Consider the following 24332-nt stretch of genomic DNA (forward strand, 5'->3'; position numbering starts at 1 on the left):
CTTATTCATTTTATGAGTTTAAGTTTGCATGTGTCACTTTAGTGTAACTGAATTTCCATACTTTAAATTTCACCATCTACTTCGTTAAATTATTTTCTGGAATTCACTGAAAAATAAGGTAGGACCTAAACAAGGTGGTATAAATTCAAATTGAAAATTCCTGTGACAGCAAATGAACATAAGGTAATTTATTCTGTTATCTAAATATGCATGTTATTTGAAATAATAGAGCTTTCAGGAAGTTAAGTTTGGAGAATATGCCACAGTTAGGATTTATCTGTAATCAAAGTTGTTCTGAGCTGAACAAGATAAAAATGGGCTATGGGTAATGTAAATGTCATAAATGTCTAAAGCAAAAATCTGATATAAAAAAGATGACTAAAATGATTTTAGTGACAATAATAGTTACCGTTGAGTGAGTTATTGCACATTGTACATACCTAATCTAAATTTCCCCTGACATTCTTGCTATATACCATCTTCAGAATCAAGAAAACTGAATTTCTAGAAGGTTAAGAACCTTCCCAAGGCCACTCAGTTCAAGACTGAAGTCAGGTTTGTCTAAAATTTGCAAAGGTCATATTTTATTCAACTACTGTGTTTTTCACACATTCCTCTCATTTTCTCCCCTTCCCCCCCCCAATACCCAGCCCCATGATAAAAATCATAGAACAATGCAGGACAGGAATGACATTTAGAAAAAAATCTGATTCTAATGTTTAGTTTTTAACATAGATCTGTATGGTCGCCCATCAAGATATGGATAAGCATAGACTGGTTTCCTTATTCCAAAAGAATTTGTGTGGATGTGTGTGGTGCCAGGGCTTGAGTTCAAACACACAAGGAAAAAAGCTTTCCCACTGAACCACATCCCCAGTCCTAAAATAAGAATTATTATATATACTCATATATATACATATATGTATGCTACACTGTAGCACTGTCCTCCCGTTGTTCATCAGTTTGCTTGAGCGGGGCCAGTAACGTCTCCATTGTGAGACTTGTTATTACTGTGTTTGGCATATTGATTACATCACAGGTAGCTTGCCAGGCTTTGCCATATGGGCAAGATACTCTGGGTAGCTTGCCGGGCTCTCTGAGATGGGCGAAGAAATCGAACCCGGGTTGGCTAGACTGACAACGAGCAAGGAAAACGCCCTACCGCTGTGCTATATGTGCATATATATGCATACCTGTACACATATACATACATATATACACACATGTTTACATATATGTGTACATATATGTGTATGTATATGTATATATGTATACATGTATACATATGTGTATATGTGTGCATATATACATATCTGTATATGTATATGTGTATACATGTGTATGCATGTATATACACATATATACATATATGTGATATATATGCATATATATCATATATATGATTCTTATTCTAAAATTATGTATTAAAAAACTGTAGAGAGAGACACCAAAACTAAAATGAATTTTAAAAGTGTGAAATTTCTAGAAGACAAAAAACTATTTTGTACCAGTTTGAGGAGGATTCAGATTTTGTAAGATGCTGTTAACAGCCCTAGGCTCGGTTAAGACTGAGAAGCAGCTGAGAGGAAGCCAGTGCATTCTGTTCCGGTCCCTCCTTCTCTTTCCCTCCCCTGTCCAGAAGGCTAGTGTCTACATGACTGTGAGAGCTCTTTGCCTGCAGAGGTAAATTAGGTACACTAGATCTTTGCTGCTGGAGCGATATCACAGAGGGTAGGGCGTTTGCCTTGCATGCGGATACCTGGGTTCGATTCCTCCATCCTGCTCAGAGAACCTGGCAAGCTACCGAGAGTATCCCACCCGCACTGCAGAACCTGGAAAATTCCCCGTGGCATATTCGATATGCCAAAAACAGTAACAAGTCTCACAATGGAGACGTTACTGGTGCCCACTTGAGAAAATTGATGAACAACTGGACGATAGTGCTACAGTGCGGCAGTACAGTGCTACTGATCTTTGCTGCAGTGAGGAGGAAACCACCCTTGCACAGGCTAACTCCCAAACTGAACTCCTCCACCCTCTTCCGTCCAACTCCCGGGCCGTGGAATACAACTCGGGGGAACACTCTTTCCCAGTGGTACTCCTACTTGGTAAGGAAATCAAAACACAGAGAAGTAAACAACTCCGCCAACCATCAAAGAGCTAATGAATGTCCCTGATGTGCCTCAAAGTCACATCACTTCCCTTTTCACTCCAGTTGGACTTTGCCTCCACCTCTTATCTTTTCAAATGGTTTTGAGCACAGATGGATTCTCAATCTCAAAACCGCCAGTGTAGACCTTGCTTCTCCCTCCCCAACATGTGACACTACTTAGAACTGAAAGACAACCATATCAAGTCAAGGTGAACAATTTGGCCATATTGATATTTGATATGCAATATTTGCTATGTAAATCGATATGGAATCTCTGATAGTTGATATGCAAAATGATGTGCAGTTCAATATGTATATTGATTGACTTTGATAACCAATATCCACCACAGTTAAAATTAATATGTCCTTCTTCTCAAAGAATTACCATCTTTCAGAACACAAAGCTCTACCCTCCTAGAAACTGTCAGATACACATTACAGTATTGCTATAGTCCCTTGTAATTCTTTAGATCCATGGAACATATTATAAGCAACAACAGCTTGTGTATCCTTTGACAAATTTCTCCTCTTTCCCTCACTCCTTAGCCCTGGCATATCCAATGCACTCTCTCTTTCCATGATGCTAATGTTCTTAGATTTCACATATATGTAAGATCAGATCAACTTTGTTACTCAGTGTCTGACTTTGAACACATAGCATATTGTCTTCAAGATCCATTCATGTTACTGTACATGTAAAAAAATTTTTTTGGTTTAAATAACATTTCATAGTGCATAACTAAATACATTTTCTTTGTCCATTCTCTCACTGAACACATAAGGATTTCCCATGGTTTAGCTAATGTGAATAAGACAGCCATGACTTTGGCAATGAAGATATATATTTTTTTTCTTTTTGGTGGGGGCAGGCATTAGGGGCTCCCAAGTCCTTTTCAGGAGGTCTGGGGATGCCACAGGCTATTGCCATTACAAGGGCACACTGATCCAGCTACTTGGGTTCTGTAGTGTCAGGATATCCCAACCATCCCAGAGATGCTGGGATACTCCAGGGACACACCCCATGGTGCTCGGTGTTTAGAATCTTCCAGACCTACAATCAGCAATGCTTGGGGAACCACGTGCTGTTAAGGAAAGAGGAGAGTGAGTGCTAGTTGTGTTCCTTAACTGCTGTACTGCCTTCTGGCTCGCAGATAGTAATTTCTAATTTTTTTAATACATGCCTAGGAGTTGTATTGCTGGATCATATAACTGTATTTTTAAGTTTTTTTAGTTGAAATCCCTGTGAGTCACAAAGCTATTTATGATTGGGTTTCAGGTGTATTAGTTCCTTCACTGGTGTCCACTTCCCTTACTAATGTCCCCAGTTTTTCTGATGTCCCCTAATTCCCTCCAGAGTGACCCCTTCCATCTACGTTCACCATAGTGTTCTTGTCACCAATCTACTTCCATTCTGCAGTAGCAAGCTTCCCATTATGGACCAGTTCTCAATATATTTTGAGGAGATTCTATACTGCTTTTCAGATTATAAATTTATATTCCTAATACAAAGTCATGAGAATTTCTTTTCACCTAAACTCACCATTGTTCTTCATCCGGTTTTGATAATATCCATTTTAACAGTTGTGATGTGTTAAACTTAGGTCAGACGCGTGCAAGCCAAGTGCTCTACCTACTGTACTAGCTTTCTGGTCCCTCTTCATTCTATGTATTTATAAGAGGTATAGTCTTTATTGATTCATGTATGTTGACTATATTGATTCCAAGGATAAATTTGACTTGTTCATGGTGCATGATCCTTTTGTTGTGTACTTGAATTCAGTTTTCATTCTGTCAGCATCTATTATCATTGGGAACATTGACTTGTTTCTTTATTGTTGATCTGTACAGGTGATTCTTTTGGTTTTTTTTGTTTTTGTTTTTGCTTTTTGAGTCACACCCAGTGATGATCAGGGGTTATTTCTGACACTGCCCTCAGGAATTATTCCTGGTGATGCCTGGGGGAAGATATGGGATACCAGGAATTGAACCTGGGACGGCCAAGTTAAAGGCAAATGCCCTACCCTCTGTACTATCACTCCAGCCTCTGTACAGTTTTTCTATGTTTCCACAATTCTGATTTGGTAGGCTATTTTTTATAGGAATTTATTCATTGTTTCTATTTAATTTGCTGACAGATGGATGTTCAGACAAGTCTACTGTACCCTTTTAAGTTCTCTCATACCAGTGCTTGTATCTCTTCTTTCATTTCAAATTTTACTTAAATCACCTTTTTTATTAGCAAGTTTGGCTAAAGTTTTGCCAACTCTATTTATCTATTCAAAAGCATTTTCTGCATTGATTGGTCAGTTTCACTGACCATTTCTATCATTGTTTGAATCTGTCTTTTATTTATTTCTAATCCTTCTAATAACTTTAGGCATGGCTTGTTCCTGTATTTATAGTACTTAATATATAAAGCTGGGTTTGGAAGGGATATTTATTTTTCAGTATGTAAGGCATTTTCTCTTTAAACGTTCCCATAAGCACTCCTCTTGCTATATTACATAACTTCTGATGTGTTATATTTATATTTTTAGTTGCTGTAAGGTACTTTTTGATTTCCCATTTGATTGCCTCATTATCACTGTGATTGGTACTGAGTGTATGGTTTCACTTCTACATATTTGAGAGCACCAGCTGAAGGTGACTGTGTAGTGATAAAGGTTGGCTTCAGGACGGGGTAATGGTGGCAGCAACTGTGAGTGCCTTGGCAACAGTGAAGGGCTCTGGATTGGGGTGTGAACTTCTGGGACTGTAGACAGTAAGCCCAGTGACACCCGGGTAGTGGAGGTTGGTTATGGGAATCAGGCAATCAAAGTACAATTTTAGACAAAGATGTTTTTTTTTTTTTCAGACAGTGCCTCTCAACAGTACTCAAAAAGTATGACTGCCATCTGAAATACCTATTGAAAACCCAGGTATTTTATTTTTATTGATACATGTACCGGTTCAATAAGTATTTACATCATTTTCTCACTAAAATTTCACAAGTTTCTATAAATATAAAAAGAAAGAAAAGGGGGCTATACTTGAGGGACTTTCATTATGTTGTTGCAAAAAACTACGGGAAAGATGTATGTGTCATGGGTAATCTGTAAGTATAAAGGACATGTGAAAAAAGATTATCAGATTGATTTATCTAATCTGAGTGATAAAAAAAATATGTCAGTCATCAAAGGGGTTTGGGAAGGAAAGGAATATACAGGGCTAACTTTTAGCGAAGACCATGAACAGAAACAGTTAGCAAAGAACCCGATTTGAATCAGAAACTGTGATAATTTGGAATGCCTATAATTAGACTTTAAGGTGAGAGTCCAGAAAGAGGCAGAATAAAAGAGGTTAATAGCAGGGGTCAAGTTACAAAGGTTTTTAAAGGGTTTTAACGGGGCAACCTAATGATTTTCTAATCCATCAGCTGATGACTTATACATTATACAGGCAACAGACTATAATATATGTGTGATTAGAACATTTTATTACCTCTAACAGGTCATAAAAACACAGGCAAAAGACTGTACGAAAGGCAGGAAAGGGACAGATCAAGACTGGCAAAAATATAAAATTTATACAATCTGGTGAAAGACGATGGGCAACAAATTAACGGAGGAGATACAGTTCCTCCAGATTCCTGCTGGAATGAGTGAATGGAGATGACACTGAAATAATGGAGAACAGAGACTAGCTTGGCAGGAAAAAATCAAATTCAGACCAAGGCTACTGAGATTTGATCCACTATTAGGTACCCAAGTTACAGCCACCATGAGGCAGAAATTTTACTGTAGCTTTTTCTTCTCAGAAAGGGTCAGTCTGCCAAAGACAAAACAAATGCTTACTGAAAGTTATATGGGAATGTTTATAAAACAACGGAGGACTGAATTTTTCTTTTGATACACATTTAATTATCCTCTTGATACACATGAAAGTACACAGATCTGAAGCAACTGTTTCTAATACTAATAGTCAGAAAAAACAATAAAACATATTTCAATGTAGATATCAACCATGTGTGAATTCCCTATAAATATCTCAAGCCACGAGGATGACAAATAAATACGTGCCTCATATGCCTTCCCAAAGTGTAACATTTTCATGCTAACTCCATTTTTTTCTCTTGAATTTATTCTTAAACAGGACGTTTAATATGTGGAAAAGGAAAAAAGGCTAAATAAAATACAAATGTAAAAAACAATTTTCGAAGAGATTGTTTTAAATCTCACAAAAGTGTGATCGCTACTTCTTTCAGCTTTATTCTTCAACACCGTGAATTGTTTGGACAGTTTATATAATTTAAAATTGCCCAGTTATGTGGATACAATAAGACCTTATTTTAACTCAGTATCCTCAGACTACATGTAGCCATTCTTTAGAGGTTATAGAAATCCACATATGTGTCAATTTCAATCATTTAATGTCTCAATACACTGATATATCATGTCTTTTTATAAACAGACACAAGTAGTTGAGGAGTTTTCAAAGTTACTTATTTCCAGATATAGAAACCCCCAACATTTTCTCCGCACTCAAGGAAATCCTTGCCCATTGCAATCTGCTGAAATATGACTAAAGAGATGGCACCATATAAAGAAGTACAGTTAAAGAGTTATAATTTCCCACACCTGAATTATTTTATAACTAAACCACAGAGGCCATGATTTGGGGGCATAAACCATTCAAGAAAATGAGATTTGGGGGCCAGAGTGGTAGTACAATGTGTAATGCATTTGCCTTGCACGAAGCCAACCCAGATTCAATCCCCAGTATCCCATATGGTTCCCTGAGCACCACCAGAAGTAATTACTGAGTATAGAGTCAGTAGTAGCTCCTAGGTATAACCCAAAAAACCAAAATATAAAAAATAAATTAAAAACATAAGAAACAAAAGAAACAAAAGAAAAATAAAATGAGATTTTGATATTTTGTTTGCTTGTTTTGAGTAGCAGTGAGCCACGTTTAAGGATCACTCCTTGCAGGCTCAGAGGTCCATTGGGGTACTGGAGATCAAACCTGGGTCACTTACATGCCAGGCTAGCACCCTACCCACTGTAATATCTCACCGGCCCAGATTTAAATTTTTAATATTTACTTATTTTAGGAGTGGCCATCTGATGTATTTGTGCTTGACTTATTTCTATTTTTAACATTCTGGCTTAAATTACATTTGTTGAATGATTATTTTATGTAATGTACATATACATTATATGTACAAAGCATTTTGTTCACTTTTTCTATTATACTAAGAGATTAAAAAAAGTTAAGGAATATTTCTATATTCATTCTATATTATATATTCACTGGCAACATTCAAAAGAAGTTAAGTATAAAAGAAACAGTAAGAATTTTCCTCAAAGATATTATTTGAGGCTTTTATTGAACTTTTTACTAACTGAAATAAACAGAAATTGTGTTAGGTCCTTGCTCTGACTTTGCTGAGTATCAAGTTTGAAAGATAGAAAGTTTACACAAATGATGTATACAGAGTCGTATTCAGGAGTGCTATATACACAGTGACAAGCATTATTAAATAATTTCACAATCTAACACATCACTTAGATTGAAATCTTCTGATTAAAGTTGCTTCTCCCTACTAACCCATAATCTCAGCCTCTAAAAGTCAATAAAATACCAAGTGGGACTCTTTGAGAAAGTTATCATTCTCTACCACTGGTTTTTAAGTTATATTAGAACCTAATAACTGTCAAACTAATTATAAACTAGAATAATATGGATTAAGAAATAGCTATGTTCCAACATAAATTTTGAGTTTATGAAGCTCTTTCTGGTCTGAAAAGCATTAAAAACACTCAAACCCTTTATCATTCTATTTCATGACTCAGTTGCTATGCCAACTAGGTAAACAAAAGAATATGCGAAAAACAAATAACTCAGTGAGAAAAGCAAAATAATGCAGGTCTCACACTTTCCCTACCCTACACCAAAATCCATCTCCATGGAGATAGGCATAAAATAATGAATATATGTACAAAGGGGGAACACAGTTATTTTATAATATATATATATATATATATATATATATATATCTCTGAGAACTGAAGCTCTTTTAATAACAAAAATATCTACTTGGATTTTTCGCAAGTCCCAGTTTTGAATGTAATTTAAGTAGAGTGGCAGTAACGGATAGAATTCAGAAGCAGATATTCTAGTTTTGGACAGATATATATGCCAAAGCTCTGCTACTATAGTTTTTTTCCATTAAACCATCTCAGTGTTCATATTATTCATCTCTACAATAAAGATAATAAAATATAATGTAATAGTATTTAAAAAATTAATGACACCATGAATGGATTCAGCTGCTGGAGCTCCTTTGGCAGCCAAAGACCTCCAGAACCAGTCACAACCATGCTGAGACCACTCTCCACAAACATGATGGTACCGGCACAGGAACAAAGGCATGCGGGTCCAGGGGCTGAGATCTCCAAGCCTGCTCAGATCGGGGCTGAGCATCCTCCACCCAGATCCTCCATCTTCCAGTAGGCAGGGGTCACACCCACCAACTGACCCCCAGCGCCGTGTAATCCCATCAATGGCCAAGACCCAGAGACTATAAAACCCAGCTTCCAGAAGAGCGTGGCCGCATGCGCGACAACTTATTATCTCATTCTTACTTTGGACAACCTGACAGGCTACCAAATGTAACCTTCCCACATAGCAGAGTCTGGCAAACTCCCCGTGGCGTACCCAATATGCCAAATACCAGTAACAATGATGGGTCTCATTCTCCTAACCCTGAAAGAGCCTTGAATATGGCACTTTTTTAAATCTCAGGGCTAGGACGAAGGAGACATTATTGGTGCCTGCTCGAGGCAATCGACGAACAACAGGATGATTGTGATTGTGATCGTGATCAATGGATTGTGCCTAATATAATATAATATAGTGACTGGGAGATTAAAAGGTATTCAAGAAAAGACAAGTACTATGTTATTTTATCACCATTATAGTTCCTATTTTGAATGCTAATACTTAACTAGAGAAATGGAGGCAGAAGTCAAAATGTCACAAAACTGATTTGCATCCACGATAGGATTTAAAAAGTAATCCAGGAGCAAAATAACCTTAAGAAGAAAACAGAATAAAAAGAACTGGTAAGAGGACCAGTTGAAAGGTCACAAAAGGAGAAGTCAAGAAGAGGAAGGAGATAAAGTCCAGTCAAAAGGAAAACAGAGCACAGTTGCAGAACTGAAGGATCCTTTCACAGAAAGAAAGGGCAGACTGAAACTAGTTAAAAGTCAAAGCAATTATATATAGCACTCTACCAGACTTTAAGAATAAAAATGAGAGTAGGTCTTCAAAAAGGAAGATAATCGCCAGCCAACATAATTAGTATTCCAAGTAAGATCAAACAGTCTTGAAGGATTCTGCCCAAGGAATAACATGTTCTGACATTTTTCTTGAAATCTGTGAAGTGATTTATTTACGTAATACGTAAAGACTCCACAACATACAAAGTAAATACTAATAACATAGCAAGGGCTGTTATTAAACAACACGTTTAGGAAAACAAGATATTGTCATTATCATGGAATCTGGCTGCCACTTCATCTCTTTCCTTCCACCTGAGAAGTATTGTATCCTCTGGTGCAAGTATTTTGTAGTGAAGCCATAAGCAATGCAAGTTTTAGGTCTCCTTTCTAATGCCAACTAAATGCAATCAAACAATGAGTGCTTTCTGAACCCTGTTTTATTTTTTACTTACTTATGTACATATTACCCTTAAGATTTATTCACGTTGCTCTATGTGGTTTTGATTTCATTGCTACAGTACAGGGATTAGAGTAAATCTGTATTTATTTTATTTTTTCTGAGTTAATACACAGATGTTTTCTAGGGTACGAAACTAAGATCATAGACTTAAAAGGTAATAAGGTAAGGTAAGGTAAAGGCCCTCCCGTTGATCATCGATTTGCTCGAGCGGGCCCAGTAACGTCTCCATTGGAGACTTTGTTGTTACTGTGTCTGGCATATCGAATATGTCACGGGGAGCTTGCCAGGCTCTGCCGTGCGGGCGAGATACTCTCGGTAGCTTGCCGGGCTCTCCGAGAGGGGCGGAGGAATTGAACTCGGGTCGGCCATGTTGGCTGCGTGCAAGGCAAACGCCCTACCGCTGTGCTATTGCTCCACGTTTTTCTTTCTTTACTTTACTTTGGGGGTCAGATCTGGTGGTGCTCAGGAGAGACAGCGGTGCCGTTTTCAAAGCTTGCACTCGTTCCAGTAAGTTATTTCTCCAGCCCCACTACTGAATAATTTTAAATAGGATCATACACATCTCACAAAGAAGGCTGCATTTTTCAGCAAGCTGTGATAGAGTCCAGCTTCTAAATTTTTGCCTACATGAGACAGATGCAATGCCTTCTTATTTCAATTTTAATCTCCCTGAAAAATAATAAATTTGCAATTATTTACTATGTTAAAGTGCAACCCCAAGTTTGTATCTGATAATTTACGTATTCAATTTTTTTTCAATTTTCTAGATTTAGCTTTTCCACATGGATTCATGGGAGTTATTTCTATATTTACTCTCCTTCGGTTGTGCATAGTAAATAACTTTTGCCAGTTGGTGGCTTGTCTTTTCACTTTTATTATGTCTGAGTTACTAAATCAACTTTCTCCAAGCTTAATTTACATAAAATACTCATGTTTACTGTACAGTATAACTATTTTTTAAAAATGCATGTACCTAGATGAACACCACTGAAATCAAGATATAAAACATTTTTATTACACCAAAAAGTGCCCAAGAGTCTCCTTCCCATTCTAGGCATCATGAAATCAGAGATTTACTTTTGTAGAGACCTTGCCTTGTTGTTAATCTTATGGAGGAAGTTACGTTCTTTCAGCATTAAGTATAAAATTATTTGGAGGCTATGTAATTATGGCATAAAATGAATTGATTCTTACTAGGGAGAAGAATCTTATTTCTATTCTTGGTTTGCTAATAAAATATATGTTCCGAATGATTAATTAATTTTGTCAAATTTTTATTTACGTCTACCCAGATGAGCATAGGGAATTTCTCATTTTTCTTTAAAAATTTTTAAAAAATCTTTGCATTACTCTGGCAGACCAAAGTTAGGGGGAATTGGATTTTTTCTATATTTTCATGACTTCAATTAACACAATTTTGCTGAGGATATTTGCATATGTAGTTTTAAATGACATCTTGGTGTTTACTTTTTTTAATGTACTTAATTATGAAATGTTGAAATAATAACACTCTTAGAGAATATTTTGAGAAGGTTTTTGTCTACCTCTTACTCTCAAAGAATAGTAGATAAAGCTTTATTTCATTTCCTCCTCAAATGTTTGATAAAGTTCACTAGTCTTTAGAACTGAGAAACCAATTCTTTAGAATTTTCTTCTTGGGAAAGATTTTAAAAATGACTTCAATGTCATTAACCAGGCAATTTCAATTAGAAAGCCATGCATGCCCCTATATATTTCAGTGGCAGTCTCCACTTTCATATATATTGTCCATTATCTCTTTATTATTTTTTTGGCCCTTCTCTTGTCTTTAGAGAGCCCCAATTTTGTATAAACTTCTACTGGCATCTCTTAAACGCTGCGTTGTTAGTTCTCACTCTTTGTACCCTTTATGTTTGATCAACCTTCAATATCATCAATGCTTTTTTTTAAGTTGAATCCAATCATTTGGTATCTATCTGAGGAAATTCTATTTTTGAATATCATGATATTTTTATCATTTCATTTTATAATTTCCATCTCTGCTGAAATTCTCCATTTAGTCTGGAGTCTGTCCATATTTTTCACTGGGTTCTAAAACATGTTAATCACACAGTTATTTAAAATTTCTTTTTGGCTTTTTCCTATAACACCATGGCATCTTTTAATTTGGTTTTGTTACTTACTCCAGCTAGTGACAATGGTTTGTTCTATCTTGCACTTTTGGTGGGAGTCCCAATTTTTTATTCAGTGCTAGCCATATTCGATATGCCAGACACAGTAACAACAAAGTCTCCAATGGAGACGTTACTGGGCCAGCTCGAGCATCTATAGAACAACAGTAGAAAATGATGTAAATACTATGCTGACCAGTAAGTGGGCCACACTATATAAAATGAAGGGTTGATTAAATCCAGTAAAGATTTGGGTTGTGGGTTTTGTTTGTGCTATCCCTATTGTTAGGGTACTTTAGGAGACTTACTTCTCCATCATGCAGTTCCTATTCTGTGACTGCACAGTGTGGCCTATGCTAGCTGAGTGCTCCTGTAACTGTTCCTGCTTCAGCAGTACCTGCTTGCCCGCTATAAGAAACTGGGACTCTTATCCCCTTTGTGTCATCCCAACAATCTAGATTATTTTTTATTATTATTCAAAATAGTCTCACTTCCGTGACCCAGAGGTCACACCCATAAGACACCAGATAATCTCATCATCAGCTACCACCTAGATTGTATGTCCTTCTCTCCCAGAAGAGAGCAACATGAGAAGCTTGCCATAACCATGCCACTGGACTCTGTACCAGGCTGTTTCACTCAGGGCACCCCAGAGGGAGGTGGGTATGACACCTCCCCATCCCAAAGGACCCAGCCCTGGCAATCGAAAACCTCCAGAACCCAACCGCCCCGCCCCACATGCTTGGGCCAAGCCTCACGCATGAGTGAACCTATTCCTGTACTGTGTGACCACATTTGCAGCCCCATGAAACATCACAAAACACTCCCTACTCATTCTCCAAGAGTACCATGCCACATTTGATGGGGTTCAAATGATACAAAACCAATCATAAAGGGAAATATATATATATAGTAAATATACATATATATGTGGGCTAAAGCCATAGCACAGCAAGTAGGGCATTTGCCTTGCACGCAGCCAACATGGCCAACCTGAGTTCGATTCCTCCACCCCTCTCGGAGAGCCCGGCAAGATACCAAGAGTATCTTGCCACACGGCAAAGCCTGGCAAGCTAACGGTGATGTATTTGATATGCCAAAAACAGTAACAACAAGTCTCACAATTTGTTGTGAGATGTTACTGGTGCTTGCTTGAGCAAATCGATGAACAATGGGAGGACAGTGCTACAGTGCTACACATATATGTATGTATATATATATATATATGTGAAAGTTCGCAGTGCTCAACTTTTAACAACATGTTAGTGATATCTTAAAGAAGGTCTTAATGGACTCTGCCAAAATAGAAAATCTTCACACTGATTACTCTATGAATACCTTTTTTGTAGGGTTTTCAGAAGTTTTTCATAACAAACAATACAAAATATATTTCAGTTCTGCTTTTAGGACAGGGATGGAAACATCCCAAATATGGTGGTGGGAAGGTATAATGGTGGTGGGATTGGTGTTTGAATATTAAGTGTAATCAAATATTGTAACTACCTTATAAAATTTTTAAAAAATTAAAAAATAAACAAAAAGAACCCCAAATAGTCTCACTGATGTTGTTGCTGTTCATGTGTGGGGTGGCCTGCCCCAGAAATACAGGGAAACACTCAGAGATACTCAGGCTGGCCACACAGGGTCCTCAGGGGTCTGGGGAGTATAGCTCACACATGGGAGCACACACCTGCCCTTTTGAATGACACATCATAAAACACTCCCTACTCATTCTCCAAGAGTACCAAGCCACATTTGGTGGGGTTCAAATAGTAGACAACCAATCATGTCTTCAGATAGACTCATTTTTGTAGCCAAGGGATTTCTGTTTAAGGGTCAGCCACTGCCTCCAGGGTGCTGTGTTGTTTCTTTCTTTTTCTGTTCCTTGGTGCATCATGATGGAAGTCAGGGCCTGACATCATGCACCCAGGCAGGACCAACTCCTGGGGGAGTTTAATACATACTGAGGGAACCAACACAATTTACCAAGGAGTGTCTGGTCCAGAGTTCTGAGAGGCATGACTGGGTGTGGCTTGGTGGGATCCAGGGTTGGTTGTGCTGGTTTTATAGGAAATCAAGAAGTTCACATAAATTATTTCCTACAATCCCCCCTCTGTTATAGGCATGTTGTATTCCATAATGTATCTTGAGCATTCTGGATAGACTTCTTTCATGGGAACTACTGACTGGTTGAAAAAAAGGAAGAAGTAATAGTCATTCAACCATTTCTCTCTAAAGGTCATTTCTGTGATGGCGCTCAATCCTACATTTCCTTTCAGTCACTTCCGATAAACAACACATTTGAAGAAGTAAAAATGTCTGAAATGGAAAAAATATGAAGGAATGAAAAATCAACCATAGCACTCGTGCGCATATGCACGTGCACGCGCGCACACACACACACACATACACACACACATTCTCATCATTTCTGTCACTTTTAATTATCATTTTATTAGTTATCTAGACATGCGTAGTATCTGATTTCTCTCAAGAACAGATAAATATGTGGAATGGATGAAGAACTAATTTTAAGATTCACTGTATCACTGTCATCCTGTTGTTCATCAATTTCCTCGAGCAGGCACCAGTAACATCTCCATTCATCCTTGCCCTGAGATTTTAGTGAGTGCCACATTGGAGGATCCTTCAGGGTCAGGGGAATGAGGCCCATCATTGTAAGTTGATTTGTCATATTGAATATGCCACTCGGAGCTTGCCAGACTCTGCCGTGCAGGCAGGATACACTCGGTAGCCTGTCGGGTTCTCCAAGAGTGAGAATAGACAATAAGAGGTCTGCTTACAGGAGCTGGGTTTTATAGTCCCTAGGTCTTGGCCGTCGATGGGATAGTATGGTCTTGGCCATTGATGGGATAACATGGCACCAGGCAGTTGGTGGGTGTAATGCCTAGCTACTGGAAGATGGGGGATCTGGGTGGAGGAGGATCATTCCCAATCCAAGCAGGCTTGGAGATCTCAACCCCGGGTCCCACACTCCTGGTTTCCTCTGCCGGTTCCTTCATGTGTGAGGCTCATCCGAATTTAAGATTAATCTTCCAAATAGTTACTATTCTATTATTTAATTTTTTGACAACCCTATGATTATTGTTTTAATTTACAAAAGAGAAATTTAAGGCCAATAGTAATTAAATAAATTGAAAGTGGTCACAGGTAGAAATGGAGTAGAACAAGGATTTTAACACATATTAACCTGACTTCAGAGTAGAAAATAAAGTGCTAAGCTAATGAGTATGATAATAGCATATTAATAGTTGGGTTGCTTTTCTTTGGGAAAAGTTTAATATGTCAAGTTCAGCCTTATATGTGATATCAAAAATTCAATTTAAATTCAGATTATATAAAATGAAATGTAATAAGGCTCAATTTTCTAGTTCTAGAAAAAAATATATATATATTAAATGTAACTTCACAGTGAGTATTTTTCTGGTGGTGGTTACAATGTTGTTTCAATTTGACTTTACACATAAATAAAACTGATATTTTCCCAAATATTTCATCTATGTATTTTTCTTTCTCATGTTGTAATTGAAGTTATATTTTCTTAATCTGTGAAAGACTTCAAATGTATCCCATTAAATTGCATCTCAACTTTAGCTCATTAATCAAGTCTTGACATTTTTGTAATCCTGATTATATCTTTCAAAAACATTAATTAGCTTTTCCTCCTGGGTTTTAGCCATCAGTTTTCAGTTTCTATAAAATTGCATATAAGTACTGGTAACATGTTAATGCAAAATATTTTCATCAATGAAAAAATGGCACTAAAGAAACCATTTTATTTGTTTAATTTTAATGTTTCAATAGTAATCTAGAATAAGTAGATTTAAATTACTTTTGTATTGTGACTCACGAACACAATATTTATGTGGGAAAATCTGGAAAATATTTTTCCCTGTTGAAATAAACTTTTCTGACCCTACTTTCAAATAACTGAAGTTGGTAACAGAGTGGATGCTTTTTAGAAAAGCTACCATTATTAGCAATATAGACAATATATATAAAAATAATGTAGTATGAAATGATGAGCACAGAACTTTAAAAGAGAGTGTTCTCAACAAAATTAATGGTAACACATGGAAAAATTATGCAATTTTATAATAAAAATATCTCTGTATGACTAATTTAAATTCAGCCAGAAATTTTGTTTTAAGAAGCATTTTTAAAAATTATTCTAGTTATCAGTGATTTTCTGAAATATTGAGTGCTTGAAGGGTAGTGTAAACAGATGATCCCCAAATATTCTAACACAGTGTTTGTTCTGAACACTGAGAATCGTATTTGTAAAAATTTTAAATTTTTCCTTCTTGTGATATACTTAGTAAAACAGATATATTCTGAAACTACATGGAACTTTTAGCAGTTGATTCTTGTTTTCAAAGTATTTTGTAAAAATCAGTCTCTTTATTTCTCTGTCTCTGTCTCTCCATTTTGCTTTCATTTATTTCCACTCTTCCCTCTATCCCACTGTATTTCAGATAATAGTTAATCAGTATCAATCTATATAATCTTAGTGGTCTCCTCTTGAGCATCCACCCACCTGTAATTTGTTGCTCAGGTAACTAGTCTCAAAAATCTTCATAATGGGAACAGCCAACCATATATTACTCTTCTTGCTTTTCATGGACGATGATAAAAATAAATTTGTGTCCTTTTGATTTAAATGAATTACAGGAATCTTATCATCTGCTGCAAAGTGTGGACAGTATTATTGAAGAAGTTAAAAATATATGTGGTGTTCTGGGATGTGTGGAAACCAAACAAATTACAAATGCCATAAATGAACTCAATCTAATTCTTCAGAGAAAAGCAGAGGTAAATATACTCAACTTTTACACATAGTTATTCTAAAACTGACTTTAATCTTCAAGGAGAGCATAGGACTTTTGTGTGTGTAGGCAGACGAATGTGCACTATCTATTTCAATCATGGGGAAAGAGGTGTAATGGAAAATTGACTCCATGAATTAAAAAGATTGCATTAGACTAAAAGGAAATAAGCCAGGTTCGATTCCTCCGCCCCTCTCCTAGAGCCCGACAAGCTACCGAGAGTATTTCGCCCTCACGGCAAAGCCCGGCAAGCTACCCGTGATATACTCAATGTGCCAAACACAGTAAGAACAAGTCTCACGATGGAGACGTTACTGGGCCCTCTCGAGCAAATCAATGAACAACGGGAGGACCGTGTGACCTTGAATTTTGAAAGTACGATGTAACTTTAAAGAGAGACTGAAATCATTTCTAGTACCCTACCTAGATAAATGTGCTTATGTAACATTTGAAAGCAACTGTTTGTGTAAACTATTAGTGGCTTCCATACGAATCAGTATAAGTAGAAATAACTGCCCATTCTTGAATGAACAAACACATATGTAAAAAATAAGAGATCAGATTTTGTAGACTCTTGTGAATTTGCAATGCACACTATTCCTATGACATATATCCTATAATTACTTTCTGTTTTTATTTCAGTTTTAAAAAGAGGATTTTGTGATTGTGTTAAGGTGAAAATATTATGTAAAATTACTGGTGTATTTATTGCTATAGCAGAAAAAAATCAGTTAATTTTGTGACAATGAATCAATTTATTGAATCTTGTTATAAGTTAAATAAGTGAAAGCAGAAAGCTGTCGTGATAATGATGATGACTAATGCAACTGTGTTAAATAATAAATTTCACACATTACAACACTCAAGTTAATTTTATTTAATTTTATTCTAACATCAGTTCCCTGAGGTAGTCTTTTCTTAAAAAAATAATTTTAAAATACAATGCTTTGAATATGTATACATAGCACTGTAGCACTGTCGTCCCATTGTTCATTGATTGCTCAAGTGGGCACCAGTAACATCTCCATTGTGAGACTTGTTGTTACTGTTGTGGGTGGGATACTCTCGGTAGCTTGCCAGGCTCTCCGGGAGGGATGGAGAAATTTGAACCTGGGTCGGCCAGGCTGACTGCATGCAAGGCAAACACCCTACTGCTGTGCTATCACTCCAGCCCCATATATAGAGAGGATTAATAAATGTCAAGCCAGAGATTTGAATCCAGGCTTCTGAACACATTGCAGCACATCTAAGCTTTCTGAAGAACAATGACTATGAACATTCCCTAATAGCAGAGAAAGGAACAAAACAAAAAAGAACAAAGAAATTTAATTACTTTGGATGATAGTCTTGGGATTTAGAAGATTTATTTATGAAGTGGACAATTATATTAATATAAATAAACCGTTATACTCATTGTTTCAAACAAATGACTGAAAAAAAATTGATGCTTTTCTTTTTAGCTTTTTACGCCTTCTATTAATATTAGCTTCATTTGTAATAATAGTAAGTACATATACATAAATACTTATACATAATATAGACAGTTGCAGTGAGGCTCTGTGGAGTAATGAGGGCAGTTATTCAAAAGATTGTCAAGCGAGACACATAGAGTCTCATGGGATGGGGGTGGAGCCAGCCCTTTCTTTCCTGTCTCAACTTGACCCTGAGTCTCCGTCCATGAACGGCTTTTCTGGCTCCTGATCAAGCTGCTTAATGGCCATGATCCCAGAGACTCAGGAACAAATCTCGGAACCCAGCAGGTTTTTGGCAGATATCTCTCCAGATTTAAGTGTTAAAATTTTGGAATTTCAAAATCGTGCGGCCACTGCTACAGCCAGCAGCATCATATGTTGTTCTTAATCAGCAATAGAAAACAAATGGTCTACTCTTGCATTTTTAGCAGATCTGAGTGTTGGGGTAAAATGCCAAATAATAATGGTGGGTCTAGTGTCAAAGTATTGAATGTGATCAAAGTAGAGAGAGAGTAATGTGGAAGTCATCTGCCCCACAGGTAGGGGGAGGGTGTGGGATGGGGGTGTACTGGGGTTTTTAGTTGTGAAGAATGGGCGCTGGTGAAGGTATAGGTGTTTCATTATATGACCGAGACTTAAACCCGAAAGCTTTATGACTGCTCTCACGGTGATTCAGTAAATAAAATTATAAAAAATGAAAAAAAAAGTAAGGTGGAGTTCATGCCCAATTCAATCAGCTAATCAGTGGCTGAATAAATATCAGTACTCCTACATAAAAAAAAACACAAAAGATTGTCAAGGTAAACTGTGATTAAAAGCTCAGAAGACAAAGCAATAATATTAAATTTCAAAAATACACTGAAATTTCAAATTTTTAATATTTAAAGTAGATATATGTTTATTCCGTAAAACAATTCTTTCTCAGAACTGGAAATCTATAACTTTTCTTGCATGTAGCTAACCCCAGTTAGATTCCCAGTACTGCATATGGTCGCTTGAACACTGTCAAAAGTGACCCTTAACAGAGAACGAGGAGTAAGCCCTGAGCACAGCTGTTTCTCAGGCTTACTCCTTACACCTTACTCTTTACTCTGTGACCCTAAACACACGCACACAAAGTATTTTCTCAAAAAGCTATGAACCAAACCCAAGTCTCACACATGCAAAGTATGTTCTTTGATACTGAGTCATATCTGCCCCCATAAAATTTCAATACCTATTTCCACGCATTACAAATGTGGACACACATCTTATTTGTTAAGAACTCATCAACTTTGATATCTTGCTCTCAATGAATCGATAGAAACAAGCAACCAAAGAAAAAATAAGTCTAACTTTATTTATTTTTTTCCCTTTATTTTTTTTTATTAGTGAAACACCGTGAGGTACAGTTATAGACTTACAAATTTTTGTGCTTGGGTTTCAGTTATACAATGATCAAGGACCCATCCCTCCACCAGCGCCCATCCTCCACCACCGCGGGTACCAGCATCCTCCCCCCATCCCCCCATCCCACCCTATCTCTGTGGCAGGGCATTCCCTTTTGTTCTCTCTCTCTCTCCTTTTGGGTTCTGTAGTTTGCAAGAGAGGCATTGAGTGGCAATCATGTTTGGTCTATAGTCTACTTTCAGGATGCTTCTCCCATCCTGGGAGGATCCTCCCAATACCCTTTATTTGGTGCTCCCTTCTCTTCTCTATCTGAGTTTCCTTTTCCCCTAGCACGTGTGGCTGGCCTTCAAGTCATGGAGCAAAATTCCTGGTACTAATCTCGGCCACTCCTGGGTGTTAGTCTCCCCCCCAAAAAAATAAATAAATAAATATAACTTTAGATTGAAGCTCTTCAAGTGATGTTAAAGAATTATTTGCAATAAAAAACTTTACCTTTAAAATTGTCATTTCTCTGAAATTACTTGTAAAAAACAAAATAAATATTTCTCAGGCATATAAAACTTTCAATTTATCTGAAGCCAAAAGAATCTTTCAAAGAGAAAAGATTTTTCTAGGAAAGGAAAAATTATTTCTTAAAGTAAGTAAGTAAAGTAAGTAAAGGCCCTCCCGTTGATCATCGATTTGCTCGAGCGGGCCCAGTAACGTCTCCATTGGAGACTTTGTTGTTACTGTGTCTGGCATATCGAATACTCTCGGTAGCTTGCCGGGCTCTCCGAGAGGGGCGGAGGAATCGAACTCAGGTCGGCCATGTTGGCCGCTTGTAAGGCGAACGCCCTACCGCTGTGCTATCGCTCCAGAGTTATAAAAATATTCTCATATTCAAATTTTACCATTTTTATGTAATTATTAGCACTAAAATTATAATTTTTTTCCTGCATAGAAACGAAGACAAGAATTAACAACCATCAGTTTTATTTAATCTATGCCACGGGACAAATAGATAGTTTAATATCCCTAAAAAACAAATCGTAATTATTTTCAGCATGTGCTTAAGGTTTACTTATTCTAGAGCCAGAGAGCAAGTACATCACATAAGGTGCTTTGGTGCATGCAGTTCAGTCCCTAAGAACCAGCAGGAGTGACCCCTGGGTTCAAAGCCAGGAGTAAGCCAGGAGTAAACCAGCACTGTGGGAGATCTTCCCCCCAACACCCCCCCAACAAAAAAAACAAAGTTTACTATTTAATATCGTCTTCATTTACCCTTCAGTTTCATTCTTCTACATGCTATCTTAATTGTGATCTCCCTGTATAAGATTTGTTGACACAAAGAGTAACTACTTTTACAGAATTTCTGTAGTAGGGAACTGCAGTTAATAGTATCAAAACAGTTGAGTTTTCCACCCACAATGAGCCAAAGGTTAAACAACTGATGAGTATGGGTCTTCTGTCAATGAATTCTAAACAATTTAGAATATTTAGAAACTTTTCTTTTTCTTGGATGTAATATTGGTTAACTTGCTAGACGTTATTTCTTGTCATAGAGGGAAGCAATTAGGTAAATGTTAAATGTGAATTTTGACAAGGTGAAGAATTATATTGCACAAGCTTCCTTTCAGCACTGGAAGCAATTTTCCCCTCCTTATAAATTATATTCCAGAGGCTCTTATAATGTACATCTGTTAAATGCTCACACAATAAACAATTCACAGAGTGACAGTGTCAATGCATGTCACATTGATTCTAAAATGCAGGTTCATATTTCCAAATTAACTGAAACTTGGTTTAGTCAGTCCGGTCAGTATTTCTCAGTCTTACCTACAAGAAAGTCTTAGCATGCAGTTAAATATAGTATTTGAAAATATGCACAAATAAAAATATTTTGCCTCATATAAATACTTCCAAAAAAGTTTTTAACGTTTTTGAATAAAAAAGGAATATAAACTTAATCCTTTTCTTAAAGAAGATGAGAAAAATATTCTCTCCATAAAAATACATCACAGGAAGGTATACTGGAATATATGTATTATAAGATAAGAAATTAAAAAGATATATTATAAATCAAACGTACAACTATATTAAATATTTAAAATATATAAATATCATAACTTAATCTTATTTAAATAAAAAAGAACTGGAGATACTAAACAGGGTTAGAAATTCACTGCATGAAAAGATAAGTTTTTTCTATGGAAGAGGAATTAAGTTTAAAATGGATCTAAGGGCTAAGTTTATTTTAGCAACAAAGTATATAACATAATTGTACATTATACAATTCAAAAAGGTTTTCCTCTATTTTATAATTCATGTTTTCTGTTTTGATAGGCAACAGTGATATGTAACACTAAATATATTTTATATCATTATATTTCCAGACCAAATTCAGAGTTTAGATTTTAAAAATTATTTGTTTGATTCTTTTATGAGTTTATTCCCTTAATTACCATTGTGACTTATCTCTTTTGCAGAATTTTCCTCAAAATTCAGAGACATCAACAAAAGGTAAAACATTTATCTATGTAATTTTTTAATAACAAGTTATAAAACAAAATATAACTTAATTAATTTTATTCCATTTTTATGGAAACAAATATATACATAATTTTTTGAGAGTAAATACTTTGCTTAAATATTTGTTAGAACTGGAAATTTTCTGTGAATGACTGAAAGTTCACTCTAAACTTTTAGCCTAAGTTTCTTTCTAAAATTGGAAATGGCAAAAGAGCTGAAAAATATTCCAGAAATACTAAAGATATTCTTATAATCATTTCAAAAGATTACAAAATGTTATTACTTGACCAATAATATACTTGATGAAAGAAGTCAAAAACAGTGGCAGACTTTCTCCCAAATCCTTCATCTCAAATTTAAATTCCAGCTCTGTTTGAAAGACCAATTTAACTTAATAGGTAGGGTGATTGCATTCTGGTAGTTAGTCTTCACAAAAGTTCTAAGTCTATGATGAAACTGCAGGAAAGAGAACTTTGTTATATAGATAATAGTGAGTGTAAGCAAGTGTGGTGTATAACCTAGTTTTGGAAATCAGACAAAACTGGTTTTGGATTTCAACTTTTGCCACTCTTCATCAAGCTTAAATCATGAAACTCATTGATCCTCAATTCCTAAAATACATAAAATATATAACACCTAATGTATGCGATGTGGCTAGGGCTTTTTAGTGTGCTCAGCAGATGGTATTTGGCATTTGAACATGAAAAACATCAAAGAAACTGAGTCACAAATGTTCATCTAACACTTAAATTTAGAAGTGACATTAAATTGCAGCTCAATTCCCCAACCCACCCTCCATATCCATCATCACTTTCAGTACAACCGGACAAATAGCCTTTCAACTCTAAATCCCACCATATTCAAAACATATTTGAATGTTTTCACTTGATTCACATCACATCACATCACATCACAAAGAAAAAATAATATAGTAAATAGAGTGTGGAGAAAAACCTGCTAGTGTAACCATCCCTGTTTCAGAAGTTTATTACACCCAAGAACACTTTTGAGAAAAGCAATCAGTGGGTACCTTTGTATCCAAATAATAGAGAATGAGAAAGCTGGTGGTAAGCCAAGAAAGAATTGCTGACCTCTTACTTTCTGTTAGGAATATTGGAACAAAATGCCCTCAACCACCTCTCACGGAATATGAGACTAACATAGACAGCACTGATGTCAGACCCCTCTATGTTTTGTTGTCATCAACCAATATTTGTGCTAAATATTCTTCCTTACATTTATAGTGGCACCATCCCTTTGTTTCATGGTTCTGTCACTCCTTTATCAGACTAAAATCAGCTGTGCTCCAAATCACGATTCCATATTTTGTTAACCAAACCCGATAACCTGGATCCTGAATACATTTCTAATATTAGCAATGTATCCTATACACAGAGTTTTGGTAATAAAGTACATTGCAAAGGACGCTTCTTTGTATACCATGGAAAAGTAAATGAGAACCAAAACTGCATTTCTGCATAAAAAAAAGTGTTCGAGTAATTATCAAGATAATTAAGATTATCCCTCAAATGTGCTAGGGCTTAAATTACTATGATTTCTTCTACAATTAATTTATGATTAATTGTAGAAGCCTTTTCGCTGGCACAAGATTAGGGATGATTAATCAGAAGTTGGTGTTTCCTGTTTCAGAGGATCAACAGTACAATTCTGGGACTAGAGACAAGATGTTTCAATAAGTGTATAATTCTCTGCCGCCTGCACAGGAAAATCCCAATTGGGTGGCCTCCAGACTTTGATGAGGCCTCTTTTCAGACTATTTTTATGCTGTTTTCCTCTTCTGTTTCATTAATTGCTGCCGAGGAATCCTTGGAGAATTCTGATTAGTGCGCTTTCATTCTACTTTGTCCCTTCAGGCTGTTTTAACAAAGGGCACAATTGGAGAACACTATAAAATAAGTAAAATTTGGCTATTTTACACATTTGGTACAAATATATGAATAGCTAAGTGAATAATAGTATGTCTTGAACAACAACAACAAAATGTTTAATTACAGGAAAGCTCTGTGGAAGGACACGGAGTGGGATGTGCCAAGCTGAAGGCGGCTTCTTCTCTGCCCATCACAGGCTT

At 36.3% G+C, this 24332-nt stretch overlaps 1 protein-coding gene across 1 annotated transcript in view; it reads left to right on the plus strand.

Annotated features, from left to right (window-relative positions):
• PIK3C2G (phosphatidylinositol-4-phosphate 3-kinase catalytic subunit type 2 gamma) overlaps nucleotides 1-24332 on the plus strand; it is a 375313-nt gene that overhangs the window by 46017 nt on the left and 304964 nt on the right. Inside the window, exons 7-10 of the mRNA XM_056134595.1 lie at nucleotides 5007-5070; nucleotides 9289-9293; nucleotides 16743-16860; nucleotides 22201-22234. Of these exons, the coding sequence (XP_055990570.1) occupies nucleotides 5007-5070; nucleotides 9289-9293; nucleotides 16743-16860; nucleotides 22201-22234 (221 nt within the window). The remainder of the gene's footprint in view (nucleotides 1-5006; nucleotides 5071-9288; nucleotides 9294-16742; nucleotides 16861-22200; nucleotides 22235-24332) is intronic.

The sequence above is a fragment of the Sorex fumeus genome, unplaced genomic scaffold, assembly GCF_029834395.1.
Source record: "Sorex fumeus unplaced genomic scaffold, SorFum_2.1 ptg000100l, whole genome shotgun sequence".
Classification (NCBI taxonomy): Eukaryota; Metazoa; Chordata; class Mammalia; order Eulipotyphla; family Soricidae; genus Sorex; species Sorex fumeus.